The sequence below is a fragment of the Etheostoma spectabile genome, chromosome 15 (assembly GCF_008692095.1).
Source record: "Etheostoma spectabile isolate EspeVRDwgs_2016 chromosome 15, UIUC_Espe_1.0, whole genome shotgun sequence".
Taxonomy (NCBI): Eukaryota; Metazoa; Chordata; class Actinopteri; order Perciformes; family Percidae; genus Etheostoma; species Etheostoma spectabile.
The window spans coordinates 18162321-18176979 of NC_045747.1; the positions used below are offsets into that span (position 1 = coordinate 18162321).

At 42.6% G+C, this 14659-nt stretch overlaps 2 protein-coding genes across 2 annotated transcripts in view; both read right to left on the bottom strand.

The window, feature by feature from the left end:
• Positions 1–5075, bottom strand: part of LOC116702690 (transcription factor 20) — a 9417-nt gene extending 4342 nt beyond the window's left edge. The window contains exons 1-2 of the mRNA XM_032537050.1: positions 4725–5075; positions 60–2029 (exon numbers count right to left, since the gene is read on the bottom strand). Coding sequence (XP_032392941.1) covers positions 60–2027 — 1968 coding nt within the window. The 5' untranslated portion in view covers positions 2028–2029; positions 4725–5075. The remainder of the gene's footprint in view (positions 1–59; positions 2030–4724) is intronic.
• A 573-nt stretch (positions 5076–5648) lies between these two features.
• LOC116702687 (myosin phosphatase Rho-interacting protein) overlaps positions 5649–14659 on the bottom strand; it is a 27343-nt gene continuing 18332 nt past the window's right edge. Inside the window, exons 9-22 of the mRNA XM_032537041.1 lie at positions 14470–14568; positions 13774–13830; positions 13605–13673; positions 13421–13510; positions 12845–12954; positions 11324–11834; positions 11109–11201; positions 8779–11019; positions 7962–8109; positions 7534–7651; positions 7213–7372; positions 6869–6970; positions 6489–6575; positions 5649–6405 (exon numbers count right to left, since the gene is read on the bottom strand). Of these exons, the coding sequence (XP_032392932.1) occupies positions 6265–6405; positions 6489–6575; positions 6869–6970; positions 7213–7372; positions 7534–7651; positions 7962–8109; positions 8779–11019; positions 11109–11201; positions 11324–11834; positions 12845–12954; positions 13421–13510; positions 13605–13673; positions 13774–13830; positions 14470–14568 (4026 nt within the window). The 3' untranslated portion in view covers positions 5649–6264. The remainder of the gene's footprint in view (positions 6406–6488; positions 6576–6868; positions 6971–7212; positions 7373–7533; positions 7652–7961; positions 8110–8778; positions 11020–11108; positions 11202–11323; positions 11835–12844; positions 12955–13420; positions 13511–13604; positions 13674–13773; positions 13831–14469; positions 14569–14659) is intronic.

A 14659-nucleotide genomic window follows, 5' to 3' on the forward strand; every position in this document is an offset into this window, starting at 1 on the left:
GAATATCGTGATATTTGATTTTCTCCATTTCGCCCAGCCCTACGTTGGCGTTGACTTACTGTTTCCTGTGCGAGCCTCGCCGCCTCCTCTAACCCGTAGAGCTTCCCTCTGACCAGGAAGACGCCGGCGGACCAGATCCCGCAGTCCTCATGGATCCAGCCCTCATCCAGATGAAAAGGCACCTTTGGGATAGAGTGGTCGTTGCTCTCGAGCAAAGTAGAGCAGTCGTAACCATAGAAACCATCATCGGAGGCATTTACTGAACGTCTACTGACAAGTAAATATTCGTCCTCTTTCTGCTCGCCCCCGCGGCCCAGAGATGGGCTGGTGGAGTAATACGGGCCGTGCAGGTCCCCGAGGCCCATGGCGTTGGCCGTCTGACCGCACAGGCAGCACAACAGCGTGGCCTGACACCTGCTTTGAGAGCTGGACCGACCCAGCTGGAAACAGGAAGTCCTAGGAACAAAGCCAGACCGAGACCTGGTGGCGGTCTGCTGCCGTGCTCGGCTGCTCCGTACTTTAGCCTCCTCCTCCTGATAGTTAACAACAGTGCACATCCTCTTCTTCAAGTGAATAAAAGGGCTAAAATTTCCCAATTTCTTGTTATTTTTTTCCAGTTTTTTGTTTGCATATTTAAGCTTGATTTCTGGCTCTCTTGGAGAAAACAGGGCAGAAGGGCCGGTGTGTGGGCGCACTCTTTTCTTCCGTGTTGCAACCGATTTTTTGTTTCTTTTCTTTTCATGCTGCTCCGTTGCGATTCTGCAGTTCTGTTTCGGTTTATTTCCCAACCTTTTAGTTTGACGAAGGGCGCGGGGCTTCTTTAGTTTATGATTGGCACTTTTCGCGTTCAACGCTTTGCGGCGAGGCTGGGACTTTCTCTGCGGGGACTTCCTGTCTGTCCACCGGTCCACATCCGACTCCTCTGAATTACTGCTCGCTCTTTGTGACACGTTTGGCTTGGAGGCCAACTCGTTTGTATCTGAGCTGAACAACCTCACTGCGTACTCCATCATGTCGTCAGAATCGCAACTTTCGTTATAAATGCCCACTGCGTCCATTTTAGCTTGTCTCCTCAAACTGTGCCGAGACACACTGCAGGTATATTGAGGAATTTCGGACACCGACTTTCGGATTCTGGTACTACGTCGAACTCTGTGCGAAGCTTTCTTCTCCTCGCTCTGAGGAGGAGTTTTTCTCTCCAAACTCTTCTTACAAGAAACACCTTTCTTACAAGAAAAGGCGCTGCTTTTCTTTTTTTTGTTAGTGACCGAGACTTCGATAACGTCGCTGTCATCGCTTGAAACATCCACCGGAGATTCGGCCACCGGAGAGTCGGCAGGGTTGCCGTAAACAGCACTTAGGTCTGACAGGAGCACTATGGGCCTGGTGTGATGTACGGGAATGTCCACGGAGCTGTCCGAGGAGTCTTCTGAGTACGAGCTGTCGGGACTGGGTGAGCTCAGAGGCCGAGGTAGATGATAGCAACCTCTCCCTTCGTCCAGTGAGGACGCAGCTGGGGACAGGGGCTCCACAATGTGCCTCACACTGTCTTGGATGAAAGAACCGCACAAGAGCGGCTCCTTAGCGGAGGACAGGAGGAAAATGACATCAGAGCCGCTGTCACTCTCCTCTCCTCCGCTGCTTTCGGGGGCCGGGTCGCCGGTCGGGTCGGGCCCGTAGAATCCCGGATGCCACAGGTTGCCATGAACTCCGTCATGGTACAGATCCAACCCAGGAGCTAGTGTTGAATTCATGTAGTTCCCTAACGGGTGGGGGCCCTGCTCCATGTCCCTGCAGAGGGCTGGTGCCCCCAGCTCAGGATGCAGCTGAGAGTTGAAGGAGGACGAGGCTCTCGATCTGAACGGGGAGCTGATCTCGGTGCTGCAGCTCGGTGGGAGTCTGTGGTACCACTCGGGCTTCTTTGCCAGGTCCGTGGCTTCAGTGTGGCTACAGGTCAGGGGGTTGATGGAGTAGCCCTTGGACAGGTCCATAGCCATGAGGGATGGATCCTGAGGGGACACTTCCATCACTGCAACAAACACATATTAACATTATTATAAGGTTTAACCCTCATGTTGTTCTCGAGTCAAGTTGACCCGTTTTCCTATATCAATGTTCTTTTTGAACTAACCAATTGTAATTCCCCAAAATATCATGATTGATTCAACGCTCTTTGCCAAGTACAAATCTCAACTTTCATTCATTTTGGGGTGTCTTATTAAATTTTATAGCATTTGAAAAAAAAAAAAAATTGAAGTGGTTTTGAAATAGTAAAGTCTGTGATTGTCCATCAACATACAGTGCATTCCTTTAATTTTAGTCTAAATAATTCCTAATTTCTGCTTTTCTAACTCAAACATTAGGTATCATTTCCTAGAAATAAGGTTTGTTGACCATAAATTCCAAAAATAACTGTAAAACTAAAGTGAATAAGTTCGTGTTATGTAGTGTTGAAAACATCAAAAGAGTGACAAACATTGAAAAAAGCGTCAAAAGTGTTAAAAAAAAGGGGAAAAAACATGAGAAAAAGTGTTGGTTTTCAATTTTGGCAAGAACGGAACTAAAAGACTTTTCTCAGATGATCTAATGATTGTAGCTGGACTTCTTTAGTTTTAAGTTTGGTCTTTAAGCTTTTGGAGTGCAATTTATTCATCATATGCTCTAGCTTTTCCAACGTTTTAGACACATATGGTGATAATAATGCTGCAAAAAGATGTGAAAAAGAGATGCTAAACTACCACATAAGGGACACAAACCGACTACAAAGAGACGCAAAACCCACAAAGAGACACAAAATGTATGGGGACATTTTCTTTTTCTTTTTTTTTATAAATGGAAAACCGTCAAATCTTCCACAAAGCTAGGGAAAACACTGGTAACTGAGATGTTTTACTTTTATACTGGTTTCTTAGTTGTTCTTCAAATGGGCATTAATAGGGAACACATTATTGATTATTAAATTGCTTTTTTGGATTCATCATATATTCTAGTGATTGTTTAGCCTGGAAATCCAGACCCAAATCCGAAAGGATTACGGGTCTGGCATCATGTCCCAGAAAAAACTTGCTGAGCAAATTCAAATTGTGCTCTCGCGAGAACTCGGGATTTCCAGGCTATGAATTGTCCAAAATGGTGAAAAAACTTTCCAAAGCCCAAGGTGACATCTTTAGGTTTCTTATTTAGTTCAAACAACATTTCAAAACCTGAAGATATTCAGTTCACACTTAACTATGCAGCCAATCATCTCGTTTGAGAAGAATAAACCACTTAATGTTTAACTTTTTTTTTTTTTTTTACTATTTCTGCTTGAAAAAGGTTTAAAGGTCCAATGTGTAGGAATTTCTCCCATCTAGCGTTGAGATCATAAATCGTAATCAACTCTCTCGCACCACGCAGTTCAAAGTACGTATTACAGCTACGGTAGCCTTCACGCTTCAAAAAGCCGGTTTCTTGCTCTTTTCAATATCCGTTTTCTGGGCGAAGAAGCAGACTCCTGATCCTGAAATTAGGATTTTGAATACGTGTGGTCCTCCATGTTTCCTTCTTCAAGCTTGTGGCCTGCAAGAGACGATACCCATCAGCAGCATTAGAAGCACCTGTGAGTTTATCATGTGACAGCAAAAACATGAAAGATGGAGCAGTATGTCCTGCATGTCCATTACCGGATAAGGTATTTCAAGATGGTGCATGCATATGGATTGTCTACCCCAGTTCATGGAAATGGAAATGTAAAATTTCAGGCCAATAGGAATACTTGGAATTGATGGTGGTGGTAAATATTCATGAAAAAGTACAAGGACAACTTAACAAGTTACACACTGGACCTTTAAAACAACAATGTTGTCTGTAGTTGTTTTGTCTCTCTTTGAGTGTCATTTTCCAGATGAAACAAAACCAGAAAGATACAAAAAACTATTTTAATAAATCGTTGTTTCAGGGTTTTTTCCAAGTAAAAATAGGAAAAATAAAAATAAAAAAGGTCAGCCAACATTTTCAGTTTCTCAAATGACAGAATATGTCTGCTTTTCATTGTCATAATGCTCTAGGAATTAAATATCTTTAAGTTATTATATATATATATTTTTAAACAACACACAACATATCCCCTTGGGCTCTGGGACGTTTTGCTGCAGATTTTTTTTCCTCATAATTCCTTGACGTTACATTGAATATACGAATTGATTAATCTGAAAAATAACAGATTTATCAATACTGAAAGTAATTGCAAGCTGCAGCCTTGCTACCTGAACTTGAGATTTTTATAAATTCACCCTGGAGATGAGGAGAAGCTGAAAAAAACACAGGAAACCAATTAAAAAAAAAAAAAAAAAACGATATGCAGATTTTATTTTTTAAAAGCAGATATATTCTGCCTATTTTAATTGATTCTCAAATTGCAGTGCATTTAAATTAAATGTAGCTGTAACATGTAAAAGGAAAATCAATTAATTTAAAATAAATTAAAAAAAATGGATTTTGGTTTGCAGATTTTCAATACTAACATGACTTATTTATATATTATATAATAATAGTCTGTTAAGCTCGTGGGATTACCTGAGCTTTCTAACATGACATGTTAACAGGTAGGCCCGTTCGGGAGTAATGTAGCTATATGAAAGGTAACCTGCCCATAAACAATGACATGATGTAACGTTGGACATAATAACTCACAATATGTGTACACTTGTCTGTTAATTAAGGTGTAAAAACGCTGGCGGTGTTACCCCTGAGGCGGCAGCCGTTCTGATGCTTCTGATGGACGACCCCGGTCCCGACAGCGCGGGCGGCAGAAAGACACTTTCCCCTCAAACAAGTCGGGTAGCTGGGTTAGCTAACACACCTCTCCGGGCCCATCATCAGGACTGGATGTAAACAAAAGCTGTGAGTTCATGCTAGCTGACGAGCTAATTTTAGCCCGCTAAACTCATTCAAAACGTATCAGGCACTCGACGCGATAACGAGAAATAAACATTTTCGTTATACAATTGCTGTCAGTCAGTTAGAAGCTTCTGGCTACTGTTGGTATTTTTGAAGTTGACATAATGGAGACCATCTTCCTTCAGCGTCAAGTCACACTGAAACAACCAGGATGACACCGGATAAGAACGATGTGCTTTCAAAATAAGAGCACACGGTTTGAGTTTTTCTTTATTGCAAAGCAAGTGCAACAACAAATGACAAAACATACATAGCTATGCCAGTGGTTATACAGCACCTCACACTGGCGTTCACGCAAGTGATGTTGATATTTACTGCTTATCTTGGACTTATCTTTATTCGTCTTTTTCCACTATATTATGTCCAACTGTCACAAGTTGGATGTCAGTTAGTGCTGTTATTATGAAATGTTCCCTCGGAACTTAACTTTATTTTTATGAGGAAAACTTGACATTTTATGATTCATACAAAAAAGTGGTGAATACTGTCAAATATAGCCTGAATATAATTTTCCCATATCTTCACAGGGCAGCAAAAATAAAATTGAATGTAGTAGCTGTGAGATTTTATCTTTCATGTACAAACAGCAACTGGATTTAAATAAATAAATAAATAAATAAATAAAATGAGGCCCCAAATTTCACCGAGCAACCCTAGCAGAGACCTGTAGCATGATGAAAGACAACACAAACTAACAGAGATGGTACAGGTTTAATCTGCCAGTTTGGTTTCATTAATACAATACATTCATATTTCTAATACTTTAGTGTGCAAATATAAATTTGTTTGTGTATTGACAGAGACATCTCCCAGTAAAGTTACCTGCAAAAAAATGTTGATTAAAAAAAGAGTTTAATTTAAATCATTTGATTGATTAAATAAACAAATGTTTTTTTAATGACAGTTTAATGACAAGTCATACAGCAGAGGATACAAGTGGGAACAACATACATACAGTGTGTCAGAAGTGTTACCATACATACAACACGATGGCTTTACAGAAAAAAGTAATATATACATAACACACAACATAACCACTTTTTAATGATACTATTTGGGAAATATTAAAAAAGAACTTGCAGTTCGCCAGCACTATTGCAGTAGAAATCACTGTAAATGACAAACTCAGTGTCAATACACAAAAAAAGACAATATAAACATATGTAAAACCAGAAATATAAAAGGAGTGAGAAGTGAGATCCTGGATTTATTAAATAATACTTTGTGTTGGTTTTAAATACATTTCTTGCGGGTAAAGCTACAGTAAATATACTACATGTTACAGTGAAGACAAATGTGATGCTGCTATTGTAAAAATGGACATTTTCAGGGTGAAGCCAGGTCCAGCGTGTGATGGGCCAGCCTCAGGTTCTCTCTCAGCTCGTCAATCTCTCTTTCTGTTTTGGCTCTCGTGATGCTCAGCTCGGTGTACATGTCTTTGTACTTCTTTGTGGCGTTCCTCTTGTCCTGGAATGTGACAGACATCAGGTTCACTTCCCGTTTTTGATTCACAGTTACTACTGGATCGGCTGTACATGTGAGACTCTCACCCTCTGCGCTGACTGCAGATCGTCCCTCAGAGATGTGATCTCCTGCTTCAGACACTGCACCTCAGACTCCTTCACTCGCAGGGTAATCTGAGATGAAAATAAATAAATAATCAGCTACGTAGTTTTAAACTTCTTCACACTAAAAAGACACATATGCACATACTGAGAGGGTTGCTAGTATTTAGTACTTCACCCAACCTTCCATTCAGATGTTCAGATTTACTTTGTTAGGGGCCGTGCAGCTCTTGTATTTGTGGTACAGCTCGTGTTTGCGGCTATTATTAGGGGCCGGAGGGCATGCTTTTCAGTTCCCTCTCATTTCTATTTGAACTGTTACCTTTCTCCAGCTTCACCCAAGAGTGAATGAAGAGAAGACGTACCTCCATTTCATACACATCCATTCCCTGACTGTGTGGCAGGGCGCCCTGCTTCGCCAGAGAACAAAGTCTGGTGATCTCTGCTGCCAGGTGACCGCTCAACTCCTGGAGGAAAAAGGTCAGAAACGATACAACAATGAGCCTTCTTACTTATTATTGACACAACCTTTTTGAATACACAACAAAAACCTTCAGAGTAATTGTTGAGAAACAAAATATATAAAATCCTACATATAAGGGGTTTAAATTAAGACCCACAGTAGTTTTCACACCCTGGATCTGTGGGTATTAACTGTTTAGAGGAACACGTAAAGGATGTATTAAAAAGTAAGTATCAGGGCTCTCACCTGGTTTCTGGTCCTCAGGTCTTGGTTTTCCTGCTGACACTGACACAAAGCCTTCCTCTCAGCATCCAGAGCCTGGACAAGGTGTACGTTCTCCAGACACTTCAGAGAGAACTGCTGGGACAAAACCTCGAGCTCCCGCTGGTACGAGCACAGCTCCTCACTACAGAAGCAAACAGATATTCAACATAAACATCTACTCTCCATTAGAACATGTTGGAGAAAACTAGCTAAACGTGCTCACAGTCATCAGCTTCAAGCTCCACCACAGGATGCTCAGAGATAAGGTTTGTCTGGATAACGGGTCCTACGTACAAGACGTACCTGTGTTGTCTGAATATGTCCTCCAGGTGTGTGTTTCCTGTGCTGTTCTCTGACTGACATCTCTTTTGCACCTCCCTCTCCAGCTCCAGCTGGTGAGCGTTCTTGACTGCTTTGATTGCTGAGAAAGGTGAAATTAAGGGGGTGTAAGATTTCATGAGATCAAGGAAGGATTTTATGCTGAATATCAAAGTTTGTTTTATTGAAGCTACCCAGGCCACATTTACAAACGTTATTAACATAACCAGGGCAGAAGGACACTAAATTGTTTATTACATTTCTGAATATACTATATAACTAATAAATACCATACTTGTGTATAGTAGAACTTTGGCTTTAAAGAGAGCATGGATGGATCTAACAGTTGCCTGTCTGATGGCAAGGTAAACCGCCTAACCTCCTAATTTTTTTAAATGAGAGTGTCTCCTCACCGGTTGCCGTAGCAGTGGTCTCCTCCTCCAGCAGTCTGTCTCTCTCCTCCAGGAGACGCTCGACTTCCTGTTGGTGTCGACGCTGCAGCTCCTCCACAATCTTTAGGTGAGACTCCTCCATGGAGGCGAAGCTGTGCTCACACGTGGCCTGGAAGACACAAGTCACTTACTTATAACTTTCTCTGTCCCATATCTTTATCATTTAAATGTTTTTAATAACAATACTAGATAATAATTAGAATATGAGTTTGCTATGTCGGACTAATGTTGTTTGGATTACTCTCAATTAAAATCAGGTATCAGATGTCAGGAATTGTCATCCCTTTCTGTTATAATGGAAGCACAATAGTTAAAAGGATAGTTTTCCCCATTCAATAAAAACCCCATCACCTTACACCTACATCCCCTTTCACCTGCTTCACATCTCACCTACATCCCCTCTCTCCTACATCCACTCTCTCCTACATCCACTCTCTCCTACATCCACTCTCACCTACATCCACTCTCTCCTACATCCACTCTCACCTACATCCCCTCTCTCCTACATCACCTCTCACCTACATCCACTCTCACCTACATCCACTCTCACCTACATCACCTCTGCATAAGCTGGAATCAGCTTATTAAATGAATTTTTTACTTTTGTTAAAAAAATTACTCAAACCAACTAAACTATTATCTAAATAGTTGGCCAATAATATAAAAGTTGTTAACTAATCGATTAACCTTTGCAGTTCTAGATCTTTATACAAGTTTCAACTATGGGCATCTGTAATCTTAAAATACTGTCTATGTAAACCCCTCCAGCTCTACTTACCTTCAGCTTTTCCATCTCCTTCTCATGTTGCGTCTGAACAGAACTCATTTTCCCATCAAGCTCTTCTTTCACCTCCTCGGTCATGACGGCCAGCTGCTCCTCCAGCTCTTCCACTCTTCTTCTCAGCACTACAACTTGCTCCGTCTCCATGCCCAAAGGATCTGTTTCCTTGTGGGATACCATACTTTTCTCTGCGTTTTCATTTGCTATGTCCTGGATCCCCGACTGACATTCAACACATGAAAGTGCGATTTCTAGGCACTCAACCATCTCCGCTTCTTCCCCAATTCCACCTGCAATACTTTCACCTGCTACCTGTAACTCAACATCTGTGTCCTGTGGGTTAGTCTCTTCTGTCTGGCAAAATGTATTCCTCTTACCGCCCAACAACGACGACTGCTGTTCTTCTACGTGTGACAATCTTTCTCTCAGCTCACGGTTTTCTTCCATCAAGTCCACACAATTGCTGCAGATGAGAGAAGAAGTGAGCAGCTTCTGTTTGGCTTCCTCGAGTTGCCTCTCGTATTTTGACTGAAGCCTGCTTAATTGACAGCAGTGTAACGCTTCAGTTGCTGCAGAGTGAATAAAACCAGACCAGGGATGCTCAGAAAAGTGAAAGTCAGCCATCAACTGGAGTTTGTCGTGGGCTGAGGTGTCGACAGAGGACGCAAGATGGTTCAGCAAAGAGATTTTCACCTGTGTGACGCCTCTGAAGTGCTCCACCCCACACAGCTGGTGATTCAAATCAGACGTCCTGCTTTCATCCGTCTTTTTGCTTTCAGTCTCACTTGCAACATTCCAAACAACGTCCAGATCTTTCAAACCTTCCTTCCCTTCATCTGCGCGCGTCTCAGAAAGTAGACGATGCCCTAAAAGCAACATTTGTGTCTCCACCAACATACGTTCTGTCACCTCACTAAGAAGCCATTCTTCATGTTTCTCCTCATTAAGCTCGGAGGGATTGACCTTCAGTTTGTTGAGCAGCAAACTCCAAAACTCTTCCTCCCACTTCAACTGACTCTCCGCTGTGGGCTTCCTCTCGTCTTCCTTTCTCAAACCAAAATCCAACTTGTCAATCACCTCCAACAATTTCTCCAAAGCTTTTAACCTCATGACCATCCCGTCTATCACTTGCCGGATCCTTTCTTCACCAGAAACACATCCGTTGCTATCTCCATCTTCCAACATCCTCTTGTCCAACTCTTGATTCAGCGCTCTGAGGTCAGCCTGCCCCTCTGCAGCTGTTTGACGACAATGTTTCTCAGCCTCCTTCAGCTCTGCGGTCTGCGTCCCGAGCTCCCTGTAGGTCAGTTCTGATTGCTCGAGCTGTCTCTGTAGCCCCGGCAGCGTGGCTTCGGAACATCGGAGCAGGTATTCCTTATCCTCCTCTTCTGTTTTTTCTGTTTCTGTTGTGACGTTCAGCTGCAGCAGTGCCTCCATCTGCAGCAGCTCCTCCATCTGCCTCATGTTCTCCTCCAGAGAGGTTATCAAGGTCTTGGCCTCAAGGAGCTGCTGGTCTCTGGAGCTCAGCTCCCTCTCCAGGTCTTCTACCCTTGTTTGTGCCTGCTGTTCCACTTCAGGAAGGTGATGGGGTTCAGTGTACCTGCTGCTGAGCTCCTCTTTCAGCCTCTCTATCTCGCGGTCGGCCTCCGTCAGTTGGTTGAGCATCTCCTGGTTGCGCTGGTTCAAAGCCTCGTTCTGGCTTGTGAGCTGCTCCACCTCTTGGGAAAGCCTCCTCACCATTTCCTGTTCTGGAGGTAAATGCTGTTCTTCACAGTAGCTCGGCGGGTCGGCATCTCCCTCTGCAGGCAACTCCAGAATGAATGAACTATAGTCACTATTATTTATTTCTGTTTCTGAGCTGGGAACCTGGTCACAGTTGTTTCTGTCCAGCCGATTCTTGTTGTTAATTGTTGCAACGTCCAAATCTACAGCTTGTCCGTCATTCTGAGGAAATAAATGTTGGCTGTCAGATGCAGGTGATAATAATACAGGTGCGTCTTCTGTTTCTGGATGCAAATCCCCCAGTTCTTGAAAGTTGCCCTCTGAGTCATGCAGCCAGATACTGGGCGTCTGAGGCAGTTCCGAGCTGAGCTGCTGCTGCTGCATGCTGATAATGTTGACCCAGGGCTCTGTAGTTTCTTTGCACGCATCCATCAGGGTCTGTGCGCTGCTGTTTAATGGCTTTTCATTTGTGTTTGATGGGCAGAAATCAGCTTCAGAAGTTAGAGGACGGTCCAGCTTTAAAAAAGGCAAATAGAAACATTAGTGACCCCACAAGTATCAAGAATTGAGAAAAGCAAGTAGCTGATGTGCAACCTCTGGCGGACCTGCTGCTGGTAAAATCCTGCTGTACTCAGCTGAGGCTCCAGCTCCAGTCTGCAACGCTCCGACTCTGCCAGCTGAGCCTTTAGATCCTCCACCTTCAATAGACAACCAGTTACTATATAAAAGCTTCTTGCATCCCAAATCTGCAGCTACAGAACAATAATCAATTACATGTGAGAACATTGGTATTAGTTGAACCCATATTAAAAGCACTCACCGCCTTCCTGTAGCCCTCCAGCGTCTTCTCAATCTCCACAGAGTCTTTGGCTTCAGTAAACAGCGGGACTCTTCTTTCCGATTTGAACACCGTCTTCTCCACCTGCTTCCAACACTCTTCAATCTCTTCTTCCATTTTCTGCTGTGATATGGGACTCAGTGCTCTGACATCTGCGTCTTTCACTCCAATCCCCTCCCAACCCAGAGGGAAGCCCAGCATGCTCTCGTACCTCCTCCTCCTCTCCTCCCTCCTCGTCCTCCTCTCTTGGTCGCCTAGCTCCAGTGAGCACAGAGCTTTAGTCCTCTGAGGATCCTGAGACAGTTTGTTCGGAGGCCTGAACTCGGCCCAGTCGAAGGTTTTGTGGCGTCCCTCCCGCCGTCTCTCCATCACGCTCTTGTGTTTGGGGTGAGAGTCTCTCTCTGTGGAGACATCGGCGGGGAGAGAGTCCTGAGTCACATCTGGTTTGGGGAGAGCTTCCGGTGGGCTGCAGGGAACGTGGAGGCCAGGTAAACTGTACACAACACGTAGGTATGTTTGGATGGAGGATAGGAAAATAGCACAATGTAAAGAAAGATGAAACCATTAGTATATTTATTTAGGCAAGTAATCGACAAACATTTTGATAACCAATTCAATGTTTAAAATGTGATGATTTTCTACTTTTCACTGTTTTATATTATTTATTTATTTACCTTTGTTTAACCAGGAAGAGACTCATTGAGATTAAAAATCTCTTTTTCAAGAGTGCCCTGGCCCAGACAGGCAGCAGTTCAACCACACACACATACAGACACAAAATGCACAAAAACACTAAAAACATAAAACAACTGAAACAGCAAATCCCTCAATGACAACCACAATCCTAAACACATCAGGCAAAACATCTGCAGCCAGATGTGGCTGCCTCCAACTCAATCAACAACCAATGTTGCTTTTAAGCTCATTAAGTGCTCATTAAGTTTCATGGATTTCTGTAAGTTGTTCCATGTAGAGGAAGCAGCTAACTTAAGCGCTTTCCCCCCCAAGTTCAGTTTTCTGCTTTGGAACAGACAGAAGAAAAAGATCCAGGGAACAAAGATTGTAAATCCTGATAATATTTACATTGATATAGGTCAGAAGGTAGGATGGAAGTAGGAATATGAGATACAGCATGCTAGAAAACATCACCATATATCACAGTAGATTAAATGTCTTTGGGATTTGGACTGATGGTCGGCCAAAACAAGTTATTTGAAGAAGTCAGTTTGGGCTCTGGGCCATTGTGATGGCCTTTCTTTTTGTTTTGTTAGTTTTGTACTATTTTTCAAATATGTTTTATAGACTAAACAGACATATTAATCAATAATGAAAATAGTTATTGTTTGCAGCCCTAATGTAGACACATCCTGTTTCTAAATCCTAAAACAAAGCCCATGGGTTGAATGCAATTCACCACCAACATTGTTTTCATACTACTGGTTTGAGATTTTACCTTTAAACATTGACACACTATCACAGAAGGGCATTTTAATTGGACTTTACCTGGCTACGTCAGGGGCGATAGCTGGACGGACGTTTTTCATCAGAGCCTGGATCCAGTTCTTGCGTATCCCTGAAGTCATGGCCGACAACGTGTAGACACCCTCTTGGGTCTAAGAAAAACATTTAACTTAAAGCAACACTAAAGAACTTTTCTGCTTCGGTCCCCATACACGTTGGAAGCGGAATTGTCCATTTCCGTTTCCATTACCATTATTATTATGTCTCATTCGAACCACAGATCTGCTACCCAGTCTGGCAAACTTGCAAAAAAAATTTGTACCTTAAAATAATATTTCCAAAATCGTTTCAGTGGTTCATCAAATCGTAACAGGGAGCGAGTTGGCGCTTCTGTATTTGCTTTGCTGCTCTCTGCCAGCTATAACTGCACTATGCAAGTATGCCAGATCGGGTAGCGGATCTGTAGTCTGACTGAGACATTATGAGACATTACAATAGCGGTAATGGACAATTCTGCTTCCAACATGTAGGAGTACCAAAACGGAAAAGTGTTGCTTTAACTTCATGTTAATGCAAACTATATAGTGTGTATGTTTAGTGTGGAAACTGTTTTCTTACATGGATCTGAAAGCCGTAGTTCCTCTGCACCTGATACTCTGACACATTATGACACTTTGTCAGGTCGATATCTCCTTCAAGATCTGAAGCCTGAGGGGAGAAAAGCAAAATGCATTTGAACTTCTTAAATAAAACAATTCGTGTTGCTTTTGTAAATCATACATATAAACTGATATCAATATACCTCCTCAGCTGTTGAGTCCTTGTAGTACCTCAGGCTGTAAGTCGATAACACAAACCAGTATTTCTTCCACTAGAGGGAAGCAAAAGGCAAACATACCAATGATTAAGAAGTTGTTAAACAGAATCAAATGGGAAGCATTTAAATCAATGAGTCAGTTAAAATGGTTTACCTGCTCACTTTCATCCAATTTGACCATCCAGCCTTTTTTAAAGTTTAATAAATCTGGCTGTAAAGAAAACAGTGTTAATATTGTTGCTATAGTGTTCCTAAAAGTAAAAAGACGTGTGTGTAAATGAGGTATTTAAGAAGAATAGCATTATATTTTTTAAATTGATTAAATGTGTTCACGCCCAAAATACACACATGCACTGTTGGTCAACATGTGCATATTAACGAGATGTTAGAGGGAGGAGGCTGCCCATGGACAGGCGCCCCCTGAGCAGTTGGGTGTTCGGTGCCTTGCTTAAGGGGTCAATCATTAGTGGCCAGGAGGCAAACTGGCACCTCTCCAGCTACCAGCCCACACTGCATACTTGTTCCGTGTGGGAACTTGAATAGGCGGCCATCCGGTTCCCAAGCCAATATACTGTGTGGTATTAGTACTTTAGTTAAGGGTCTGAATACTACAGTGGTGCAGACACAGTTTTGGAAAGTGATATGAAATACTGATATGGGGTGTAAGAAGCTGTTTGGTCTCTAGGGGTCACAATACTGGCCATACTTCTTTTTTTTTTTTTTATTCACACTGTAGGTCAAAGGGTTATGTGTCACTGCTACCTCCCCTGATGCAAATTACAGCCACAGATAAAAGGAATTAAGTATTTTAATTGTTAATTAAAAAAACCCAATCTGTTTGGTGACTCACTGGCATGATGGTGTCGGACGTCCTACGGTCCAGAGACCTGGCTCTTCTCTGGGGCGGGGGTGCAGTGAGCTGGGCTATGTCTCCACATGACTGGAGCTTCTGTTGGAAGGCAAAAAAAAATGAAATGGTAGCTTTGTGGTGATAACTTCTTTCATCACTAACATTTGTTTGTGTTTTTATCTGCAGACGT